We start from the raw sequence: 25,420 nt of genomic DNA, 5'->3' as shown, positions 1-25,420 counted from the left end.
TTAAGTGATGATTAGGGGTACATCAATTGTCATGGAGGTGAGGGGCAATGGAAGATGGGGAGGTTGAAGAATGTAAGATTTGAGAACTAAAGAGTCTAATTTATAAGAAAACAGGAATAGTTATTCCAATTTTACAAACTGCTTGAGCGTTTGCACACCATCCCACCATTAAGACTGCATTTGCTGTGCTTCCTAGGTCAGCTGGCCCAGTTGCAGTCCCACACCCATCAAAAATTGGGTGTTTCAAGGAACATTTTACAGAGGTTGATCCAATAAGTACATCAAATATGACAGTGTTCTCAAACTCATTCCTTAATTAAAGCAAGAATAACAATTGAGCCCATGCCAGATAATATTGTAACTGGTTCTGTGACAATGCTGCTCCTTTAACAAAGTTATGTTGTCCTTGGTTTCTTTTTCCAGAAAGGTCGTAAAAGATACAGACTCCAAAAAGTCTAAGTTTGAAGGGCTTTAGGGTCAATTTGATTATAGCTAACAGATACTGCCTCAGACAAAAGGTTTTTAAGTTTCAAAAAAAATTTGTACAATGAAAGGGGAGTTGCCAATTCTCCCAGCTCAGCTTGTCTCTGGTTTGGTTTGGTTTGGTTTTTAGCACACTAGTGTTCTAAAGCTGCAGGATCCAAAGGAACAGGTCCAGACTGGTACTTTCAGTCTGACATCTCTCCTAGAAGACCCTGTGTTTGATCTTCTTGTGTCAAGGGGTGTTTATGGGGATTGTTGCAAGTATTTGGAACAGCATATTAATTCGCGATAATCTGTTGGTTTTCGGATAGGATAAGTTATTCTATATTCTGTTCTTTTTGTTTGTGTTTCACTCTGTAGTCTTGCAAATAAATTCTGTTTTGTTTAGAACTGAGTGAATGGTTTGATCAGCTGCATCTCTCCTAGAATATCCGCTGTATACCTGCTTAAAACAACTTGCAAAGTTAGGGTCTAGGCTGCCTTCTTGAAATGTTTTGAGGGGTCAGGCCTGGCTCATTACAGATTGGGGGCTCTTTGCGGGATTTGTTCTATAGTTCCGATTTGGGATTAGGGTTCTTGGACTCAAACACAGTGAGTGGTAGGTGTTAGTGTCTTTCGTTCTAGGTGTTGATTATGGTTGGGTTAAACAGTGCTTGGGTTAGTAATGGCTCTTCCAGTCACCAAGAATTTTCTGAAGGTGGAAGAGGTGACTTTGGGGGTTTTACTGAAGGTGAGTAAGACCAAGCTGCAGGAATTAAGAGACAAGCTGGATCTGGATCTGCCTTCTTCAGTGAGGAAAGGAGAGATAATTACAATAAAAGCTCAACATTTAAATTTGATGGAAACACCATCAGAATCTTTAGAGATGGCTAAAAGTCAATTGAAAATGAAGCCGCTTGAGTAAGAGGCAAAAGACATGGAATTACGATGAAAAGCACAGGAAAGAGCGAAAGAAAGAGAGAATGAGAGAGAGGAAATGGAGAGAGGTAAGGAAGAAAGAGAGGGAGTTTGAACTTCAGAAATTGGCACTTAGACAGGAGTTCAGAAATTCACTTCCTGAAGTAATGCAAACTCATGTGGAAGAGTAGAGAGTAAATAAGGCAAGATTAGCAGCTAAAATGGCTGATGATTATGAATTATTCCATAGATCAAAGTTTAGCTTCCAAAATCAATTTTAATCCGTGAGGGATAGAAATTGGGAAAAGAGAAATCATCACATGGAAAGGAAAGGTAGATCCCAGTGAAGATCATATGGATAACTTACAATAGGATAGACAGGAAGTTAAAAAGGGGACAGAGAAGTTAAAAAGCTCCGGTAATTTCACTGCAACAAAGTAGGCCACATGAAATCAAAGTGTTGGTGGGCTGGTGAAACACTGGGAAGCCAAGTGTAGGAAAACCGGATAGGTCGGTGAGTTTGGAAAGCACAGTAAAGGCCAGAAAGCTGCACTAGAATGTATAAGCTGGTCAGAGTTTGGCTAAGGAGGAAGTGCCAGACCTCCTTAAGCAATATACCTCAAAGGTAAAGTTTATTCGCATTGGCCAGGAGCAGCAGGTTACAATATTTAGAAACACACAATTCTCTCAGTCTGTGATGCTGAAAGATAAGTAGATATGTACCTCGGAAGGACTATTGCCAGAAAATATGCTAGTAATGGGAATTCATGGTGAGACAAGAACCACTCAATAACACAGAGTGAGGTTAGAGTGCCCAATGAAAGAGTGGAGGAGTCATGGTAGGAGTACTGCACAAACTCTCAGCTCCAGGAATACAATTTATCCTTGTTAATGATGTAGCTGATTCACCAGTAGGAGTGCTGCCTACTGTGGTTAAACACCCATGAAAACTCAGGCAACTGAACTATTGCAGGACACATTTACTGGGATTTTTCCTGACTGTGTGGTAGCGAGGTTACAAAGTTACCAGTTGAGATGGGGAGATCAAAGAGTAAAGATAAGAAAGTAGAAGTGGAATTAGCAGAGACCCTGTTTGATCAGATGGTTGAGACAAGCCAGAAGCAGATAGATGTCAAAGCAGACATTTTTAGTTGTGGTTCTGCTCGCCGAGCTGGAAGTTTTTGCTGCAAACGTTTCGTTCCCTGGCTAGGGAACATCATCAGTGCTGTTGGAGCCTCGTGTGAAGCGCTGCTTTGATGTTTCTTCCGGTATTTATATTGGTGTGTTCTTGCCGCTTCTGGGTGTCAGTTTCAGCTGCAGTGACACCCGGAAGCGGCAAGAACAAACCAATATAAATACCGGAAGAAACATCAAAGCAGCGCTTCACACGAGGCTCCAACAGCACTGATGATGTTCCCTAGCCAGGGAACGAAACGTTTGCAGCAAAAACTTCCAGCTCGGCGAGCAGAACCACAACAACGGATACCCGAGCTACAAATCTTCAATCAGATTTTAGACATTTTTAGCTCCGATATATGAACTGAGTTACAGTAGAAAGATGAAAATTTAAAGCAATTGTATCAAAAGACATATACTGAATAAGTATCCAAATGTATCCCCGAATGTTATTATTTTAAAAATGATATCTTAATGAGGAAATGGAGATCATCACATATTCAGACTGATGAGAAATGGGCAGAAGTTCATCAACTCGGCACGGTGGCTCAGTGGTTAGCACTGCTGCCTCACAGCACCAGGGGCTCAGGTTTGATTCCAGCCTCGGGCAACTGTCGGTGTGCTGTTCGCACCTTCTCCCTGTGTCTGCGTGGGTTTCCTCTGGGTGCTGTGGTTTCCTCCCCCAACACAAAGATGTACAGGTCAGGTGAATTGGCCATGCTAAATTACCCATAGTGTTTGGTGCATTAGTCAGGGATACATATGGGGAATGGGTCTGGGTGGATTATTCTTCGGAGGGTCGGTATGGACTTGTTGGGCTGAAGGGCCTGTTTTCATACTGGAGGTAATCTAATCAAACCCGTGTTTCCATGAGTTTTTGAAGGGAGGTAGTGCATGACATACCACTTGGGGATCATTCAGGAGTGAGAAAATACAAAAACATTTTTATTGGCCTGGAATGCACAAGGATGTAGTTGAAGTTTGCCAGATCTGTCATACATGTCAGGTCATTGGAAAACAACGGGCAGTAATAAAACCTGCTGCTTTAATACCTATTCCTGCATTTGAGGAAACTTTTACAAGAGTCTTAATTGATTGCGTAGGACCCCTACCTAAAACAAAAAGTGAGAATCAGTATTTGTTAACAATAATGGATGTGTCCACTAGATTTCCAGAGGCCTTCCCATTATGCAATATCACAGCTAAAAGGATTGTAGAGGAATTACTCAAAATTTTCACTAAATACGGAGTACCTGCAGAGATAAATCAGATCAAAGATCAAACTTTACATCCAGATTATTCAAGGAAGTTATGGATAGCTTAGACATAAAACAATTCAATTGTGGACCATTTGGAAACGCAGGGTGCACTACAAAGGTGGCATCAGACATTAAAGACCATGTTGAGGGCTTATAGTCAGGAATATCCAGATGATTTGGATAAAGAAATTTTGTTGGTGCTTTTTTGTAGTCAGAGATGCATCAAATGAATTGACCAAATTCAATCTATTTGGGGCATGAAACGAGAGGACCACTCAAATTGATTAAGGAGAAATTAGTAAGTCAGAACTCAGACTCCACATATTTGAACTAAATTTCAGGAATGGCTAAATAGAGGTGGGGAGTTGGCTAGACAGCATTGGCAAGTATCACAGCATACACTGAAACAGGAAGCAGACAAGAAATCTAAAGCTTGCAATTTTGTTATCAGTTAGGTAAGGTGTTAATGTTACTTCCAGTGGTAGGTGAACTTTAAAAGCAAGGTTTAGTGGATGTTATCAAGTTGAATGGAAATTGAGTGAGGTGAATTATTTGGAAAGGACTCCAGAGAAAGAAATCTCAGTGTGTCATGTGAATGTGCTCAAAAGGTACTTTGACAGGGAAGGAAAGCAAGAGGAGGATGTGTTATTGGTTACAACACAGAGAGCCAAGTTTAGATGTTTCTAAATTGGACAATGAGGAAATTGTCAAAAATTGAGATATACTATTGAGTTACTTTCCAGAGGAAAATCAAAGTGACCTGAAAGAGCTATTACTATTACCTGGGGAGATATAAGGAAATAAACTAGGAAGTACTAACCTAATTATGCATGACATAGATACAGGAGATTTTGGATTAGTGGTGCTGGAAGAGCACAGCAGTTCAGGCAGCATCTGAGGAGCAGCATCAACTTCACCGTAGATATAGTAGATGCTGTTCTGATTAAGTAACATCCTTATAGGCATAACTCTCTAAAGCTGGCTCAGGTTCAGAAGGAGATAGAGCGCATGCTCCAAGACGACATAATCGAAGTGAATTACAGTGACTGAAGCTCATCCATAGTAATGGTACCAAAACAAGATGGCACCAACAGTTATGTGTGGACTATCGCAAAGGCAATGTCATTACAAAGAATGATGTATATCCAGTTCCATGTTTGGAAGACTGTGTTGAGAATGTGGGACAGGCGACTTACATTTCTAAGTTGGAATTGTTCAGAGGATACTGGCAGGTATCTTTGTCAGAAAGATGTGCAGGCAATTTCAGCTTTTATAATGCCAAATGGACTGTATCAGTTTAAAATCATGCCATTTGGTGTGAAAAATGCACAGCACATATCAGAGACTAACCAATAAAGTCATTACCAGATTACCCAATTGTGTCATATATATAGATGACCTGATGAATTTTAGTCACATATGGAAGAAACATTTCCAACATTTATTAGACTTGTTCGATCAATTTTGGAAGGCAGGCTTGGTGAGAAACCTGGCTAAAAGTTATTTTGACAAAGCCCAAGTCAGTTTCCTGGACCATGTTTTTGGACACAGACAAATGGCGCCACAGGATGCAAAAGTAAAGGTAATTGGGGAGTTTCTCATACCACTGACAAAAAGAGCAGTACTACAGTTCTTGGGATTGAATGGATTTATCAAAAATTCGTACCAAATCTTACCAGCATGGCTGCTCCACTCACTCAATTGCTAAAGAAAGGCAAGAAGTTGGAAAACAGGCTGTCAAAGGCATTTAACAGCCTGAAAGCCGTGTTAACCACTGTCCCGGTATTAGCCACCACAAATTACTCAAAGGCATTCAAGGAGGCTATAGATGCGAATGATGTGGGTGTCGGTGCTCTGCTCTTGCAGGAAGACAATGAGAAGACCAAAAGACCTATCGGATATTTCTCTAGGAAGTTGAACATTCATCAGCAGAAATATTTGACAATTGAGAAGGAGACTTTGAGCTTGGCGTTGGCATTACAACATTTCAATGTTTATGTTATCAGTAACATAGCTGAGGCAATCACATACACTGATCATAACCCATTGAAATTTGTGGAGAAATTTAAGGACAAAAATGCCAGACTGTTTAGATGGAGCTTGTTGTTACAGCCATTCAATTTGAACATTGGTGCATGCGGCAGGATGAGAAAAAGTGATTGCCGATGCATTGTTGAGACTTGAATGAGAAATGGAGGCGTTCGGTGATAGGCTTACAACAGACTGAAACATAATGTAGGAATGCATGTTTGCATGATTATTGTCAATGTAATGTATATAGGAGAAAGTGAGGTCTGCAGATGCTGGAGATCAGAGCTGAAAAATGTGTTGCTGGGAAAGCGCAGCAGGTCAGGCAGCATCAAAGGAGCAGGAGAATATACATTTCGGGCATATGCCCAATGTAATGTATATGTGTGTTGTAGAGTAAGAACAGTTTAAGTTTAAGGGGTTTTAAAATGAACCCATGTTTGGATATTGATGGTTCTTTTTTTAAGGGGAAAGCTGTGATGGTGCTGCTCTTTTAACAAGGTTCGTTGTCCTTGGTTGCTTTTTTTCAGAGAGGTCGCTAAAGACACAGACTCCAAAAAGTCTAAATTGAAAGGTTTTCAGGCCAATTTGATTATAACTAACAGATACTGCCTCAGACAAAAGGCTTTTAAGTTTTAAGAAAAACACTTGTACAATGAAAGGGGAGTGGCCAATTCTCCCAGCTCAGCTTCTCTCTGGTTTGGTTTGGTTTTTAGCACACTAGTGTTCTAAAGCTGCTGGATCCAAAGGCACAGGTCCAGACTGGTACTCTCAGTCTGATGTCTCTCCTAGAAGATCCTGTGTTTGTGTCAAAGGGTGTTTATGGGGATTGTTGCAAGTATTTGGAACAGCTTCATTAAATTGGGATAATATGTTGGTTTTCGGCTAGGAGAAGTTATTCTGTATTCTGTTCTCTTTGTTTGTGTTTCATTCGGTAACCTTGCAAATAAATTCTGTTTTGTTTTAAACTGAGTGGTTTGACCAGTGGCCCTTTCTCCTGGAATATCCACTGCATACCTGTTTAAAGCAACTTGCAAATTTTGCTTCCAGGCTACCTTCTTGAAATGTTTTGGGCATCTGGCCTGGTACATGACAGTTCCTTCTCTAAGATAATAATAAATTCAATAAAGAATTCAGAAGAAATGTATTCTTCTAGTTTTCTGTTAGCACTTGAAGTTAGTTAAAGCAAGGAGTTGTTGAGATAAATAGTATAGTTGCAATTAAATGGTAGTTGGGAAAAATACAAGGCAGAAAAAGAAATAGGCAATAGCATTAGTTGAAGAGAATTGAGAATAGATTTGATTGAATCATAGACTAGGGTGGCACAGTGGCTCAGCGATTAGCACTGCTGCTTCACGATAGGTTCAATATTCTCTGAGTTGACTATTTGTGGAGGGTTTGCACATTCTGTCTGTGTCTCTGTGGTTTTCCTCCAAGTGCTCGAGTTTCCTCCCACAGTCCAAAGATGTGCAGATCTGGTGGATTGGCCATGCTGGATTGCCCATTGGGTCTAGGGATGTGCAGGTTAGGTGGATTAGCCATGGGAAATAGAGAGTTACAGGGATGGGGTGGGATGTTGTTTGGAGGATCAGTGATGAATGGGCTCAATTAACTCCGATTTCTCCTCACAGATGCTACTAGACCTGCTGAGCTTTTCCAACAACTTCTGTTTTTCTTTCTGATTTATAGCATCCACTGTTCTTTCTGTTTTTATTCAACTGAGCAGGCTGTTTTCAGGCTGTTTAGTCTATGATCCATTTATCAATTTGTTTCTGGAAAGTATTTGAATTTTCAATTTAGTAATATAGTAATAGTCATAGAATATGTTTATTTGATGAAGATGACAATAAAAAAGAGATGGCAGGCATGTTTTAAGCTTAGTTTTGTGAATGAGCAAAAAGTTAATTGAAAACCTTAAGCCTGCAAATGCTGAATAAAATTTAATACAGAAAATAATAGGAAACTGCATGTTGGGTTAAATTGGGAAACTAAATCTTTATGATACATGGACTTAACAGCAAAAATTTTGAAGATAGTCAACGGAGGTTGAACATAATTTATAAAGGAACATATGCTTTGAATAGCTATATCTGAAAATAAACAAAACAGCAATACCAGATTATTCACTGTGAATTTTGCTTTTTTGCAAACTTATTAATTACTGCATTTTATTTGGAATCTGGCAGTAAAAAAAGCATATCTCGCTGCCTCATTTAAATACGCAACATTTCAAGATGAAACACTGACCTTCCTTTTTATCCTCCTGGGCAATCTTCACTTTGGTAACAGTGATGTCTTTGAAGGATGCCAAAAAAAGAACTACGTCTCCTTTCTCATTTTTAATTGGCACAACATCAAGTAGGCACCAGAAAGAATTACCTATTTAAAAAAAAGCAGACATTGACCATTATAGCTTACCTTCTGTGGCATATTTAAAATTTAACTCCACTTGAATTGCAGAGGGAAAACAAAAGCTAAGAAATTAGAAACAAAAGAGCATTTTACTCTAACAAACCTTTAGTTGGAACAACCTTTTGTCTGTTTTATTAATTCATAATTAATAATATTAATCATTGCAATAATAATAAATGAACAGTGAGTCTGTTTTTATCTCAACCCCTGTTTGCGACCAAATGACAGCAGACCAGAATATTTAACCAACATCAATTCGGGGATGTTTGAGATGACTCCTGATGAAAGGGCAACAGATAAAGAATTTATTTTCAATATCAAATGTAAAAATGCAGGGTCAATCTTCACTAAGCAGACTGCCAAATTTACTGAATCTAAGACATTTTCCTTCAAACTACCTCAAGCCACAAGGAAACAGTGTAATCACTGAACCAAAATAAACTCAAATGCACAAGGCAATGTGACCGAGCAGTACTGTATATAGATAAAAGTTTCCAACAATTCTCAGATCTTACAGTGTACTTATTGTCACCCTTCTGAATAAGCCTTTCATTATCTGTTGCCCAGAAAAGCTAAGATAGATGATAGATTCTTCAAATGGCAGAGTTAACTATCCCAACCATCTTTGACAAATATTCTAAAATCAGTGTTAGACACATCACTTATTACAAAATACTTTCCCAGAGTCACAGCAGGGAACTTTATTCCAAAAGCATTGGAAATATGGTATAACTATATGAATTGAATGATATTTAGTTGTATACATTAATCAGGATGTATATCAGGAAGCCCTTCCTGATGAAGGGCTTATGCCCGAAACGTCGAATTTCCTGTTCCTTAGATGCTGCCTGACCTGCTGCACTTTTCCAGCAACACATTTTCAGCTCTGATCTCCAGCATCTGCAGACCTCACTTTTTCCTCCTTATATACATTAAGGCAGGAATGTGTGACCAGAGAAAATCTGAGTGTGCAGATTCAAAAGTTATCACTGTATGATACACTGGGTTTTTTATTCCGCAGAATTTCAAAGAACTCCTACTGTAGCACAGAAATAAAAATACACAAATTGGAAGCTGGAGCAGGCCACTTCTCTCCTCTAGCCTTCTCTACTGTTCAGGAAGACCATGATTTGTCTAACTGAGGCCTCAAGTTCCTGATGATCTCTGACACCCTATGAATCTTTTCTTAGTCAACAATCTACCTACCTCTTCCATAAAATTATTCAATAGTACCTCCATCACTATCTGGCAAAGAGATTTCAACAGAATCACAACCCTCTGAAAGAAAATACATCTATTCATTCTCATCTTAAATAGATGATCCTTTATTTTAAAACTGTGTCGCCTGGCTTTAGCTTCTCCCAAGAGAGAAAGCATCTTTCACCATCCACCCTGTCAAGTTCAAATAAAATCACTTCTCATTCTTCTCAACTGCCATGAATACAGGCCCAACTCATAACCTCTTCACCCTAGTTACCCATTGAGTGTGCCTTTTCTGAATGACATACATTGCAGCGATATTCTTTTGTAAATAAGAGACCAAAACTGTACAGAATACTCGAGATGTAAGCTCTTCAATACCCTATACAGCTGCAGCAAGTTTCTCCTTGTAATAAGTTATAAACTTCCAATTGCCTTCAGAATCATTTGCTGCACCTCCTTACTAATCTTTTCATCACAATTAGCTGCTGAGAACTAGCCTGTACGGAGTTTGAAAGGTGAGTGGAAAAAAACCACAGCAAATCAAAGAAAATCTGTAAGGTCATTAGTTGATAAGAAACTGCTATTAGTGACTACCTTTAAATTCCTGTCAGTTCGGGAAGTGTATTATTTTTAAAGAGGTAGCTTTACTTGGATTTAATTAAGAAACACTAGGAATAATAGTAGAGTAATGTAAGTAATCCAAAGTAATGTTCATATAAGCGAAGTACTTTTAAGGTATAACAGTACCTTGATCGAGTGGAATATGTGGTCTGTGGGAAAATATGGACCCTTACCAGGATTCTACATGACCCCATGTACTGTACTAGGAGTGCTGCCAGCTGCAGAAATTTGAGCTCCAGCTTTCAGAGCTTAAGTGGTGGCTGGAGTCACTTGTGGCACATCCATCAGATTCAGAGTTACGTGGATTACATATTTGGAGAAATGCACACAATAAAGCTTATGGGTCTGAAGTCAGAAAGGAACTCAGTGATTCCATTCTGACGTCAGAAACAGGAACGGGGTCCAGGAGTTCCTTGGGGTCATGTTCACAAATCAGTGTCCATTTTAGAAAAAGGCAGAGGCCTTGGTTCCTTAAGAGCATACAGTCAGAGTCAAGTTTCAGACACCACAATTGGCTAAGCTGTACATGAGGGAGGAAGACAAAAGGGGAAGCAACAGTGATCGACAAGTCATTGACGAAGATTGGCGTTGGGCATTTCTGCAGCTATAAATGTGATTGCAGGATGGTATGTTGCCCACCCCCCCCCCCCAACTCCCATCCCAGGTATCCTGGTTGAGGACATTATGGAACAGTTGCAAGGCATTCTTCTAGAGGAGAGTAAACAGTGAGAAGCCCTGATGCACATCGATAACAATGACTGGGAAAGGAAGGGAGACGTGATCTTGCAATCAAAACCAGGGGAGCTTGGTAGAAAAGCAGCAAACATGACTTCAATGTAGTAATCTCTGGCTTCTCCCAGACTCCATGTACAACTGAGTACAGAAATCAAAATGTAAGGCAAATGAATAGCTGGCTGGAAAAATGATGTAGGAAGGAGGGTTTTACATTTCTGGGACTGGGTCAAGGGAAGGTGGCACCTGTAAAAGCCAGAAACTGAACATAGATCATACCAATTTCCTTGCAGAGGGTTTTTCCTAGTGGAAGGGCTTTAATTGAATTCAGCAAGGGTATGGGTACCAAGAGACAATATCTGAGAAGAACATTATGGTGCCCAAAATATCTCCAGAGACAGATAGCACTAATATGAGAAGGGAAAGTCAGTAAGTGAAGTTAGAGTAAGGGATAAAGTAATGATGGCAAAATCAGGGTTATTGTGCACATATGTGAAAGCTTGGTGCACTGTAAATAAAATGGGGAACTTAAATACAGATACAAATTGCCATAAGGAAATATGATGCTATGACTATAAGTGAGGCTTGACTCAAGAAAGGGCAGGGTTGCTTGTCAAATATTCCTGACTACAAGGTTTGCAGAAAGGCTATTAAAGGAAAGAAAGGAAGAGAGGTGGGAGGGCTGGTTAAGGAGAGTATCACAGTGCTGGAATAAGAGTTGAAGGAGAGGATCAATCTCGCTGGAGCTAATTGTATAAAAACAAATACAATTACCTTGCTTGATGTAGTCTACAGACCAACAAATGGGAATAATGTAGAGGAGCAAATTTGCAAGGAAGTTACAGAGAAGTGCCAACATTATAGAGTGATTATAATTGGGGATTTTAACTACCCAAATGTAGACTGGGGCAGTGGGTAGAGAAGGGCAAACTTTCTGGAATGTGGTCAGGAAAATGTCTGACAGCAGTATTGGTCCTATCCAATTAGGAAGGTCTGAGAGTGAAATAGCAATATTCAGGGCTGAGTTCTGAGCCCAGGCTCATCCACTTCCATCTTCCTTTCTTTTTTATTTCTTTTGTTTTTGCTCTTTGTTCTTTCTTTTTTTCCCCATTTGCAGTGGCCAGGTTCCCCTTCGCTGGATTGTGGCAGTGGTGGGAGTGAATCCTTCTCCAGTATCAGCAGCTGCGAGGGCCATTCGCTCTTGGAGGCGGTGGCTGCAGCAACATAAGCCAGAACGAGGCACCGGCTGCTATGATGTGGTGGGTCCATCATTGCGTTTGGGCCAAGTTTGGGACCTGGCAGCTTCAGCAGCAGCTCCATTGCCAAAATCGGTCCAGTGCAGACTCATGGCAGTGGTGTGGTCGGTGGAGGCAAGATGGTGCCGAAGAGTGGCGACAATGTTTCAGCAGCGATGATACATCTCCAGGACATGGCTGGGCCTGAGGCCCAATGGCGGAAGCAATGGCATTTTGGCTATGGTGGTGTGTGGGGACTCAGGCACCTGAGTGTTCACAGATTGAGGGATGGATTTTGTTTTGCGAGTGACAAGGTCTCATGGTGAAGGTTGGGGAGTGATTTGGATTTTTCCTTTTCTTTTGGCTGTTTCCTTTATTTCTGCTTCTGCTTTTAATCCTGTCTAAGATGGTGTCGTAGAATGGCGACTTGTATGCTTTTTTCACTGTACTCCTGTACTCAAGTACACGTGACAATAAAATCTAATAATAATGATTGTTGTTCTTGGAAATTAGGTGGGCCAAGTAATCATTTGTCAGTGGACGGACATTCAGAAGATACAGATCACTGTATTCAAAGATACATTGATGGAAAGAAGAACATGCAATCCACAGTAAGTATAATTAACTGGGAGTCACACAACTTCAACAGGCCAAGAACAGAACTAGACCAGAGAGATTGGAGCAAGAGGTTAAGGTGAAAAACGATAGCTGAAAAATGGGCTACCTTCAAAGTGGACATTCTTTGGGTACAATTTCCTCAAAAGGGAAAGGGGTAGCAAACAAATCCAGATGTCCCTGTGTGAAAAAGGAGATAGAAATTAAAATAAGGTTGATTAAGTGCACTTTTGGCAAGTGTCAGGTAGAAGTGCAATTGAAAATGAAACAGAATACAGAGATTTCAGAGGATATACAAGAAAGTATATTAGAAAAGTGAACAGGGATTATGAAGAAGATTGGTGGCCAACATAAAGGGAAATCCCAAAGTCTTCTCCGGGTGCATAAACAGTAAAAGGAGTAGAGCTGATTAAGGACAAGAATGGGATTTAACAGTGAGGTGTGGGCATGGCTGAGGTGTTAAATGAACACTTTTGCAGCTATCTTTACTAAAACAGTAGATTTTACACAGACCATGGTGTGTTCTGTAACTAGAAGTGTTCAAATTTGCTAAGGAGGAAATGATGAATGGGCTATTAATACTTAAAGTTGATAAGGCATTGGGGATTGAGTGAGACAGCAAGAATATTAAAGGAAGTGACAGTGAAAATTACAGTGAAACTAACCATAATCTTTTAGTCTTTCCTGGGAAGATGCCAGAGGATTGGAGAAGCTACACCCTTTGTCAAAAAAGATATAAGAATAAACCCAGTAATTGCAGACAAGTCTGTTTAACTTCAATATTGCAGAAGTTTCTAGAAACAATTATTTAGGATAGAATCAACACTAACATGGGAAAATGTGGGTTTTTGAGGAAGAGATTTTGAAAAGTGAAATTGTGTTTGACTAATCTCCTGGAGTATTTTGAAGAGGTAGCAGTAAGTGTAATGCTATGGATGTAACGTACATGAATTTTCGAAAGACATTTGACACAGTCCCAAACAAGAGACTTGTGGGGAAAGTTACAGAGCATGGAACAAAAGGGACAGATTAGATGCAAAATTGGTTCGGTGACAGAAAATAGAAAATAAAGGTCAGTGGATATTTCTCAGGCAAGAAGAAGGTGTGTAGTGGAGTTCCCCATTCTTTCTCTTCAATGTTTAATCATCTAGGTCTGGTCTGCAGATTGCAATTTCAAAATTTGCAGATGGTCCAAAATTTGGAAGCATTGGAAACTGTGAGGAGGCCAGTTAGATCTTGTAAAGGATATAAATTAGTTGGTGGAGTGGGCAGGTAAGTGGCAGACAAAGTTCACTCTAGATGCTGAAGAAAAACAGATGTAAAATAGCCTGCTCTCTACTTAGCTTTAATATGCTGTAAGACAGTGTCTTGAAAACAAAATTGCTGTCCATGTTATATTTTTCCAATCTTTTCCATCCAGCCCATGTGGAGATTACTATCATCCACATAATTCTCACAAACATCCATTTTTGTCCTAGTTTTGTCCCTCCTTCAAAGTAGTTACTGTTAGGGGACCAATAAGCTACGCCCACAAGTGAGTTTCTACCTTTCTTATTTCTTGTTTCTCCCCAAATTAATTCTGCTTGGTCTTCGAGCTCAGCTCATTTCTCTTTATTGCGCTGGTAACTTTTGTAAAAGAGCTACCCATCCTTTTTTCCCTAGCTTCCCGTCTTTCCAGAATGGAGATAGTAGGAATGTAGGTAGATTACTAATTCAGAATCCTAGGCTAATGTTCTGGGAATAAGTATTCAAATCCCACCACAGCAGTGGTGGAATTTAAATTTGATTAATAAATCTGGAAGACAAAGCTATCAGGGATGTAGTTGAGGCTTATTAGATCTCTGAAATGGTCTTGCAATTCACTCAAAGGACAATTAGGAAAGCAGAACAAACACTTCCTTGCCAGTGATACTACATCCCACAAAAGAATGTTATCACAGATAATACAAAACTTGGTGAAGTGATAAATAGTGAGATAGATAGCCTTAGTTTTAAGAATGTATTGATAGAGACAATGAGGACTGCAGATGCTGGAGATCAGAGTCGAGAGTGTAGTGCTGGAAAAGCACAGCAGGTCAGGCAGCATCCAAGGAACAGGAGAATCGATATTTCGGTCTATTTTTCTGCTCCTTGGATGCTGCCTGACCTGCTGTGTTTTTCCAGCACTATACTCTCGACCCAGAATGTATTGATGGATTAGTCACGTGAGCTGATCAGTGGCAAACTGACTTCCATCTGGATAAATGTGAGGTGGTGAACTTGGGCAGGATAAACAAAACAAGGCAATACCCGATGAATTGTTACATTCTGGGAAGCACAAAGGATCAGAGGGACCTTGACGTGTGTGTCCCTGAAGGCATTAGGACAGGTGGATAAAGTTGTTGAGGAGGCATGTGGTATACTTGCCTTTATTAGCTGAGGCATAGAGTTTAGGAGCAGAGAGGTTATGCTGAAACTGTATAAAATATTGGTCAGGCTGGAGCGTTGTGTGCAGTTTGGAATGCACTTTATAGGGGGGATGTGATTGCACTGTAATGGAGATTTACTAATATGTTGTCTAGGCGGAAGAGTTTTAGCTGTGAAGAGAGAATGGATGGAATAAGTTAGTTTTCCTTAAAGTAGAGGAGACATAATTGAGATGTATAAAATTATGATGGGCATAGGTAGGGTGGATATGCAGGAACATTTCATTAATGGAGGGATCTTTGGCCAGGAGGCATGGATTTGGGTAATGAGCAGGAGGTTTAGAGGAGATGTAAGGAAAAGTGGTTTTCATCCAGAGGAGAGTGGAAATCTGGAACTCAGTGCCTATAATGGTGGTATAGGCTGGAATCTTCATAATATTTAAGAAGTATTTAGATGTATACTTGTGTTGCCAAGGGAAAAAAATCTAATGACAGTGAAATCTAATTTTAATTCTAAAAGCCTGTGGGCCAAGTGCTGGAAAATGGATTGAACCAGTTAGGTGGCTGATTTTAACCAGTGTGGAAATAATATGCCAGACGGCCTTTTTCTAAGCTGTGAAGGATTGTATGACTCTAATAAGGAAGAAAAAAATGTTGTGTACTTTTGAATATACAGGTCTGAGACTTTATGACCTTGCATGACTCTGCAATTCAGATCATACTGATTTAATTTTATTTAAGTTGTCAATTCATCTGAGTTGTTACAAATGTTATGTGCATTCAGGTTTGGAGATTTTAAATCTCTTTTTTACATTTTTCGGATTCATGGTCTTATCTGCTGATGTTCACTTCCCTTTGCGTGTTCAGCCACTTCCAGGAATGCTCTGGTTTACACTTCACCGATTGGAACATTGTTCTCTGACCTTTTCTTCTCTCTTTAATGTATTATTACCACACTTGATACTTCATCCCCAACAATTGCTTTAAAGCCCTCACTAGAACATTGATCCCAGGATTGTTCAGGTAAACAGAACAGCATATACTTTACTCAGCCTGCTCCATTCTTCTGAGGCTAATTACACCAAATGGGAGGACTGTGCAGCAAATCAGCATTGTTGTGAAGTACTCCGTTACAACAGAGATGAGTGGGACTCAGTCATAAATGAAATGAAACTTTTCTAGTTATAGGTTACTCTGACTTGAAAAGGGGTTAGTCGGAGCAGCAGTGCAGTAAACAGTGGCTGCAGAGCTTCCCAATTAAAGCCTGAGGGACGAGACCCACATTGAGCATAGTTGGAACAGCATATAACCTCCTACAGAAACCTAGCCAGAATTTGAAAAGATTGCCAATCAGTAGCAGTGCAAAGCAGTGAGGTGATTGGTAGACAGGAGATAAGTTGTTTCTGTTTACTGTAAAGCTGTGCCAAGGAAAGGTAAGAGTATTCACTTCTTTTCAAAATAAAAGTTAAGTATTAATTTTCTAGTTGACTTAACTAATTTGTCAGAGGAATGGGATTCAGAGTGGAGTCACAATACTGATTAATGCACAGACACATGTAGGAGAAAAGCCAAGTCAGTCCCTAACACACACAGGGTACATAGCCAAGACACAAGAAAGCTCAGAAAGGCTGAGTGATATTTATTCTAATGTGAGGAAACTTGCAAGTGAGGCATTGATTTGTGGTTGGGTTGTTATTGATTAGCAAACGGGGATATGGCATAATTGACATCACAGGTGAGGGAAGGCGAGAACGGCAGCTCAATATTCTGGGAAATAAAATTCTCAGAAGATGTATAAAAGAGGAGCTGGTGTTGTAATATTGATCAAAGAGTCAATTACTGCAGTGAGAATGTGTGATACTTGGAAGAATCCTCAATTGATGCCAAATGAATGGAACTTCAAGACAAAAAGGGGGCAATCACATTGTTGACAGTGTAGGACAGATCCCCAAACAGTCAGGAACAGATAGAAGGACAGAGAAGAAGGTAATTTTCTGAGAAGTGAAATAATAATAGGGTAATAACAATAGGAAACTTTAACTTCCCCAATACTAATTGGGATAGACAAAATATAAATGGTTCGAGGGTTGGGATTCTTAAAACATATCCAGGAGTACTCAGGAAAGTCCTACAAGAGATGGGGCATTACTAATTTTAGGGATCAAAGTCAGGTAAGTGGTAGAAATATCACTGGGACAGCATTACAGTGACAGTGACCATGAAACAGTAAGATTTAAATAGTAATGGGAAAGGACAAAGATGGACCAGAAATTGGGGGAAGTCTGGTTTTAATACAATCAGACAGGATCTAGCCCAAGTGGATTGGGTAGACAAACAGGAGGCTAGAGGAACACAGCAAGCCAAGGCAACCTCAGGAGGTGGAGAAGTTGACGTTTCTGGTATAACCTTTCTTCATGACTAGACATGGGGGCAGGTAGATAAAGAACGAGGGGTGAGTGGGATAGGTGGAGTAGCAGAATGATGAGGTAGTGATAGGCGAACACAGGTCGAGGGTACGGCCTGGCTGGTCCAGCTGATGGAAGGAAGGTCCAGTCAGAGAAAGGAAATGAGGAGGAGGGGCTGGAAAGTGAGTTGGGGGATGGATGAGAAGGTTATGTGAAATTCAAGAACTCAATGTTAAGTCCTCTGGGCTGTAAAAGTGGATTGGGAGCAGCTATTTTTGAAAAATCCACATCAGAGCAATGACAGTCATTCAAAACAGAAATAGTAAAAGTTCAGGGCCGACATGTTCCTATAGAGGGGAAAAGTGAGTCCCAAAATTCCAGGGAATACTCAATATTGAGGGATGTACAGGATTGGGTAAGCTTATAGTAGATTCTGATGACTCGGAACACAAGAAGCCCAAGAAAAATTGAACAAGTGCAGGGAGTTCTCCAGTTATAGATTTATACAGTACTGAAACAGACCCTTCGGTCCAACATATCTGTCCCGACCAGATATCCTAAGCTGATTTAGACTCAGTTGCCAATTTTTGGCCCATGTCCCTCTAAATCATTTCTATTCATGCACAATCCAGATACCTTTTAAATGTCCACAATTTCCTCGAGACAATAGACAATAGACAATAGACAGTAGGTGCAGGAGTAGACCATTCAGCCCTTCAAGCCTGCACTGCCATTCAATATGATCATGGCTGATCATTCCTAATTAGTATCCTCTTCCTGCCTTATCTCCATAACCCTTGATTCCACTATCTTTGAGAGCTCTATCCAACTCTTCCTTAAATGAATCCAGGGACTGGGCCTCCACTGCCCTCTGGGGCAGAGCATTCCACACAGCCACCACTCTCTGGGTGAGGACATTTCTCCTCATCTCTGTCCTAAATGGTCTAACCCGTATTTTTAAGCTGTATCCTCTGGTTCGGCACTCACTCATCAGTGAAAACATGTTTCCTGCTGCCAGAGTATCCAATCCTTTCATAATCTTGTATGTCTCAATCAGATCCCCTCTCAGTCTTCTAAACTCAAGGGTATGCAAGCCCAGTCGCTTCAGTCTTTCAGTGTAAGATAATCACGCCATTCCAGGAACTGACCTCGTGAACCTACGCTGCACTCCCTCAATAGCCAGAATGTCTTTCCTCAAATTTGGAGACCAGAACTGCATACAGTACTCCAGGTGTGGTCTCACCAGGGCCCTGTATTGCTGCAGAAGCACCTCTTTGCTTCTATATTCAATTCGTCTTGTTGTGAAGGCTAGCATGCTATTAGCCTTCTTCACTACCTGTGTGTACCTGCATTCTTGCCTTCATTGACTGGTGTACAAGAACACCCAGATCTCTCTGTACCTAAATTGATTCCATTGAGATAGTAATCTGCCTTCCTGTTCTTGCCACCAAAGTGGATAACCATACATTTATCCACATTCAACTGCATCTGCCATGCATCTGCCCACTCACCTAACTTGTCCAGGTCACCCTGTAATCTCCTAACATCCTCCTAACATTTCACCCTGCCACCCAGCTTTGTATCATCAGCAAATTTGCGAATGTTATTGCTGTTACCATCTTCTATATCATTAACATATATTGTAAAAAGCTGCGGTCCCAGCATGGATCCCTGCGGTACCCCACTGGTCTGTCTGCCATTCCGAAATGGAGCAGCTAATCACTACCCTTTGTTTTCTATCAGCCAACCAATCCAATCTAGTACTATGCCCCCAATACCATGCGCCGTAATTTTACTCACTAACCTCCTGTGTGGGACTTTATCAAAAGCTTTCTGAAAGTCCAGTAACACTACATCTACTGGATCTCCCTCGTCCATCTTCAGAGTTACATCCTCAAAAAATTCAAGAAGATTAGTCAAGCATGATTTCCCCTTCATAAATCCATGCTGACTCTGTCCTATCCTGTTACTACTATCCAGATGTGCCGTAATTTCATCCTTTATAATAGACTCCCGCATCTTTCCCACCACTGAGGTCAGACTAACTGGTCTATAATTTCCTGCTTTCTCTCTCTCACCTTTCTTAAAAAATGATATAACATTAGCCACCCTCCAATCCTCAGGAACCAACCCCGAATCTATCGAACTCTGGAAAATAATCACCAACGCATCCACGATTTCTCGAGCCACCTCCTTCAGCACCCTGGAATGTAGACCATCAGGCCCTGGGGACTTATCAACCTTCAGACCTAACAGTCTCTCCAACACCAAATCCTGGCAAATATAGATTCCCTTAAGTTCAGGTCCTTCAGCCACTGTTACCTCAGGGAGATTGCTTGTGTCTTCCCCAGTGAACACAGATCTGAAGTACCCATTTAATTCTTCTGCCATTTCTTTGTTTCCCGTAATATATTCCTCTGTTTCTGTCTTCAAGGGCCCAATTTTAGTTCTAACCATTTTTTTGCCTTGCACATACTTAAAAAAGCTTTTACTATCCTCCTTTATATTATTGGCCAGTTTACCTTCGTACCTCATTTTTCCTCTGCGTATTTCCTTCTTAGTAATCCTCTGTTGCTCTTTAAAAGCTTCCCAGTCCTCAGTTTTCCCACTTATCTTTGCTATGTTATACTTTTTCTCTTTTAACTTTATATGTTTCTTAACTTCCCTCATCAGCCACGGCCGCCCATGCCTCCTCCTGGGATCTTTCTTCCTTTTAGGAATGAACTGATCCTGCAACTTCTGCATTATACACAGAAATATCCGCCATTGTTCCTCCACGGTCATCCCTGCTAAGGTATTGCACCATTGAACTTTGGCCAGCTCCTCCCTCATAGCTCCATAGTTCCCTTTATTCAACAGAAGTACCATCACTTCCGACTGTACCCTCTCCCTCTCAAATTGCAGATTGAAGCTTAATGTATTATGGTCACTACTTCCCAATGGCTCCTTCACTTCGAGGTCTCTGACCAATTCTGGTTCGTTACACAATACCAGATCCAGAATTGCCTTCTCCCTGGTTGGCTCCAGCACCAGCTGCTCTAAGAATCCATCTCTGAGGCACTCCACAAAGTCTCTTTCTTGAGGTCCAATACCATCCTGATTCTCCCAGTCTACGTGCATGTTAAAATCCCCCATAACAACTGTAGTAACATCTTTGCGACAGGCCAATTTCAGCTCCTGATTCATCTTACATCCGACATCCAGACTACTGTTCGGGGGTCTGTAGATGACTCCCAAGAGGGTCCTTTTATCCTTAGTATTTCGCAGCTCTATCCACACTGACTCTACATCCCCTGACTCTAGGTCCCCCCGTGCAAGGGACTGAATATCCTCCCTTACCAATATGGCCACCCCACCCCCTCTGCCCATCAGTCTGTCTTTACGATAGCACGTGTAGCCTTGAATACTCATTTCCCAGACCCTGTCCATTTGAAGCCACGTCTCAGTTATCCCCACAATATCGTATCTGCCAATTTCCAAAAGAGCCTCAAGCTCATCCATCTTATGTCTAATGCTTCGTGCATTCATATATAGTATTTTTAATTTGTTACTGCTCTCACCCTTCCCATCAACCCCTATTTCACTCAACCTTTCCGAGTTTTCTGCCTCATTGATACAGTTGTCTTTCTTGACTTCTCTTGTTCTAACTTTCCCTTCAATTTCCTTTTTAAACATCTAGTTTGTCCCCTCTAGCAGCATGTTCCATGCAAGAACTGCCCTCTGAATGAAAAAGTTATCCCTCAGCTCCTCTTCAAAATTTTGCCTTTCATCTTCAACCTATACTCTCTATTTTTGGACTCCCCTACCTAGCTATCCAATTTATCCATGACCCCCATGATTTTATAAATCTCTATAAGTCATCCTTCAGTCTAAAATGTTCCAGTGAAAACAGTTCCAGCCTATTCAGCCTCTCCCCTTAGCTCAAAGTCCTTGTAAATCTTTTCTGAACCTTTTCATGTTTAACAACACCTTTCCAATAGCAAGGAGATCAGAACTGTACACAGTACTTTAAAAGTGGCCTCACCAATATCCTGTACAGCTGCAACATGACATCTCAACTCCTGTACTCATTGTACTGACCTGTGAAGAAAAGCATGGAAAATGCTTTTCTCACCAACCTGTATACCTGTAACTCCATTTGCAAGGAGCTATACACCTGCTCTTCTAGGTCTCTTTATTTGGCAACACTCCTCAGGGTCCTACCATTTATGTTATAAGTCCTGCCCTGGATTGCCTTTCCAAAATTCTGCGCCTCACATTTATCTAAATTAAACTCTATTGGCTGCTCCTCGGTCCATTGGCCCATCTGATCAAGGTCCTAGTGTTGTCTGAGATAACCATCTTCAACCTCGATTACATCACCAATTTTAATGTCATCTGCAAACTTACTAACCATACTCCCTATATTCACATCCAAATCCTTTATATAAGTGATGAAAAACAGTGGACCCAGCATCAATTCTTGTGGCACACCATTGGTCACAGGCCTCCAGTACATAAAACAATATTGTACTACCATCAGATCTCTCCTATTTTAAGCCAATTTTGTATCCAATTTGCTAGCTCTCCCCAGATGCGATCTAACCTCACTAACCAGTCTACCAAGTGAAACCCTATCAAATGCCTTGCTGAAGTCCCACAATGTCTACCACTCTATTTCATTAATCTTCTTTGACACCTCTTCAAAAAACTCAATCAAGTTAGTGAAACACGATTTCCATGTTGACTATCATTAATCAGCAAATCCTATCCCTTGGAATTATTTTTAAAAAATTAGGAAAGCAAAGAGGAATCATTGAAAACCGCTGGCAAGGAAAATAAAGGAGAATCCAAAGACATTTTATAGTATATTAGGACAAGGGTCTAACCAGTGGAAGAGTGGAGACCATTAGATCCAAGATGGTAGAACTGGCATGGTAGGGCTCCTGAGCTCCAGGCTTCTCTCTCTCTCTCTCACCTCTTCTGTGTTTTTTGTTCTCTTTTCTTCATTTTCTGATGTTGCGGGGAAGCTGGAGCCTTGTTGGAGGGTCGTTGACAACAGTGGTGGTGGTACCTGGATTGAGGATTCCTGGCTTTGGTAGGCCCAGACCCTGGACTTGGCAATTCGCTGGGCCAGTGGCTGTAGTGGAGCTTGGTGCCAGAGTGGGGCTGAGTCCTTTCTGCTGTGTAAAGTTGAGTTTGGTGCAGACTGGAGGTGAGGCCTGGCACGGTCTAGAGGCAAGGCCTGGCGCAGACTGGTGGTGAGGCTCTGAGCAGAGTGGTGACAAGGCCCAGTGCAGCTTATTTGAAGGACTGAAATGCTGAACTTTTTATTTCTTTATTTCTCTAATTTATTTCTGAGATCTTGTACCTAGGTGCCTTCATACCTAAGATGGTACTCTAAGCAACTTTGTAAACGTTTCGCCACCTTCATGTGCCAATAAATCAAATTCTGATTCTAATTCTAATTCTGGAGGACCTAAATGGAAGACATAAGTGAGATTTAAAATGGGGACTTCGTTAAACCTGGACTTAATATATAGAGAAAGAACATATATCCAGAAATCAGGGAAGACGGCTGTTACATTTGAAAGGAAGAAGGAAGTAGCAGATTTAGTGGATGTAAAATTGGAAAATTCCTGAGACCCCGGTGAGATGTATCCCAGGCTGCTATCAGAACAAGGGTAGAGGTTTCACGCATCCTTATGCTAACTTTCAAATCCTCTCTGGCCACAGGAGGCATGCCAGAGGACTGGAAAATAGCTAAAGTGGTACTATTATTTAAGAATGCTGATGGGGATAAACCAGGGATCAACTGGCCACTGAGTCTAACATTAATGATACAGAAACACTATTGGAAAAAATTCTGAGGAGTAGAATTAACATTAATTTGGACAGGAAAAGGCAGTCAGCATGGCTTTGTCAGGCAGTGACGATTTTGAACAAATGTAACTGAATTTTTGAGGAGTTGGCTGGTTCTGTACTACCATTGATGCAGCCTACATCAATATCAGTGAAGCTTTTGACAAGGTCTCATATGGCAGACTGGTTAACAAGCTCTAAGCTCACAGGATCCAGGGCAATTTGGCAAATCACATTCCAAGGAGGTAGATAATAATGGTTGAAGGTTGTTTTTGTGTTTGGAAGCTGGGATCCAGTGCCTTCCTGAGGGTTTGCTGCTGAATTCCTTGTTAGTCATACTGTATATTTAACAATTGAGACTGAACGTTTAATCAATAAATTCACAGAAGGCACAAAAATTGGTGGTGTGATAAATATGAATGCTTTAGACTACAGGACAATAGAGATGGCCTAGTCAGTTGGGCAGAAAAATTGCAAATGGAATTTAGTCCTGAAACATGTGAAGTAATGCGTTTTGAGAGGACTGACAAGACAAGGAAGTACATGTTAAATGATAGGACCCAACGAAGCAGACAGCATTAGAGGGTGCCTTTTGTGTGTTAATTGATTCTTGAAGACAATAGAACAGGTGGACACAATAATGACAAAGGCATTTGGGTACATGTCTTTACTAGTTAAGGTATTGAATACAAAAGCAGGGAATCAGTGACGGAGCAGTAAAAGACATTAGAGCAGAGAAACCCAAGGATGGACCCTGATTCAGTGGTAAACAATTATGACAAGAAAGGAAAGAAAGAAAGGCAAAAGAAGAAAGAAATAGCAAGGGAAGAAGAAAGAAAGAACGAGGAAGGGAGAAAGAAGGAAGGAAAGAAACAAAGAAGGAAAGAAAGAAATAGGGAGGGAGAAGGAAGAAAAAAAAGAAATGCGGAAAGAAATAAGTATAAAAAGAAATAAAGAAAAAGGAAGGGAGAAAGAAGGAAAGGAAGAAAGTAAACAAGAAAGAAGGAGGGAGGAGAAAGGAAAGAAAGAAATTAAAAAATAAAGATAGAAGGAAAGAAAGATGGAAGGCGAAAGAAAGAAGGAAAGAATGAATGAATGAATGAATTAGTTTTCTGGATATTTAGCCTCAGGCCCATTCTCTCATGCATCAACAATAGTTTAGAGCTCTGAGTGAATGGAAGCTTTGACTGCATATGTAGCTGGATGATAGAAATTGGGATGGCCTTGGGCCTGGACTGAAGCTTTCCACCAGTGTCCCATGAATTGAAATGCTTGGGAGAGATCTCTAATCAGATTTACACTATCCCAATTTGCACATGGTGATAATCAACAGATGATTATCCTTGAGGTTCTACTTTATGATTTAGCCCATATTTCATTATACTCACTTAGCAGAACCTCTTTCTTAGTCTGTCTGATTTCTAGGGTACTTGTATAGATCATGACGACATAGATCCTTTCCCTTCCATCACATCCTAAAACGGATGTCAAAGACAGCGCCAACTGCAACTTCCCTTACAAATCACACAGTGTTCCTCTGTAAAACGTTTTCACTGTTCCTTCATTATCACTGGACCAAAATCCTGGCACTCTTTCCCTACCTGCACAGTGGGTGCTCGTACTGCCTGAAGACAGCAGCAACTAGAGAAGGCAGCTCACCATCACCACCTCCAGGACAAGTAGGGACGGACAATAAATTCTAGCCTAACCATTTATGTTCATATCCTATGAACCAATGAAGAAAATACCCTACCCTGGACTGTAAACTTAGCTGTCCTAGACTTTCATTCTTGGCTGCAGAAAACTATCTCTGTTCTATGGAATATACTTTCCTCCATACCACAACATCCCTATTTACTCTCCATGCTTAAAAGGTCTCCAGCACCATTGTGCCACGGTCAATTCACTCATCCACCCTGCATCCTTCATTTTCATGTATTCACGTTGCAAGTGTCTTAAACCTTTTAGACAACTACTAAAGCAGACAGTCCTCTACTTCTACCTTCTTAATCCCCTTACCTCGCCCATTTTCCTATAGCTGACCACTGACCAAATCAAAAGACTCTATCCTCAGGGTGCGACCACCTCTTGGTGTAAAGTGTTCAGAT

At 40.7% G+C, this 25,420-nt stretch overlaps 1 protein-coding gene across 1 annotated transcript in view; it reads right to left on the bottom strand.

Moving 5' to 3' along the window:
• LOC132816083 (potassium voltage-gated channel subfamily H member 8-like) overlaps positions 1 to 25,420 on the bottom strand; it is a 438,395-nt gene that overhangs the window by 237,528 nt on the left and 175,447 nt on the right. The window contains exon 3 of the mRNA XM_060825513.1: positions 8,091 to 8,222. Coding sequence (XP_060681496.1) covers positions 8,091 to 8,222 — 132 coding nt within the window. The remainder of the gene's footprint in view (positions 1 to 8,090; positions 8,223 to 25,420) is intronic.

The sequence above is a fragment of the Hemiscyllium ocellatum genome, chromosome 5 (assembly GCF_020745735.1).
Source record: "Hemiscyllium ocellatum isolate sHemOce1 chromosome 5, sHemOce1.pat.X.cur, whole genome shotgun sequence".
Lineage (NCBI taxonomy): Eukaryota > Metazoa > Chordata > Chondrichthyes > Orectolobiformes > Hemiscylliidae > Hemiscyllium > Hemiscyllium ocellatum.
This window is presented reverse-complemented; position numbering and strand designations above follow the sequence as displayed.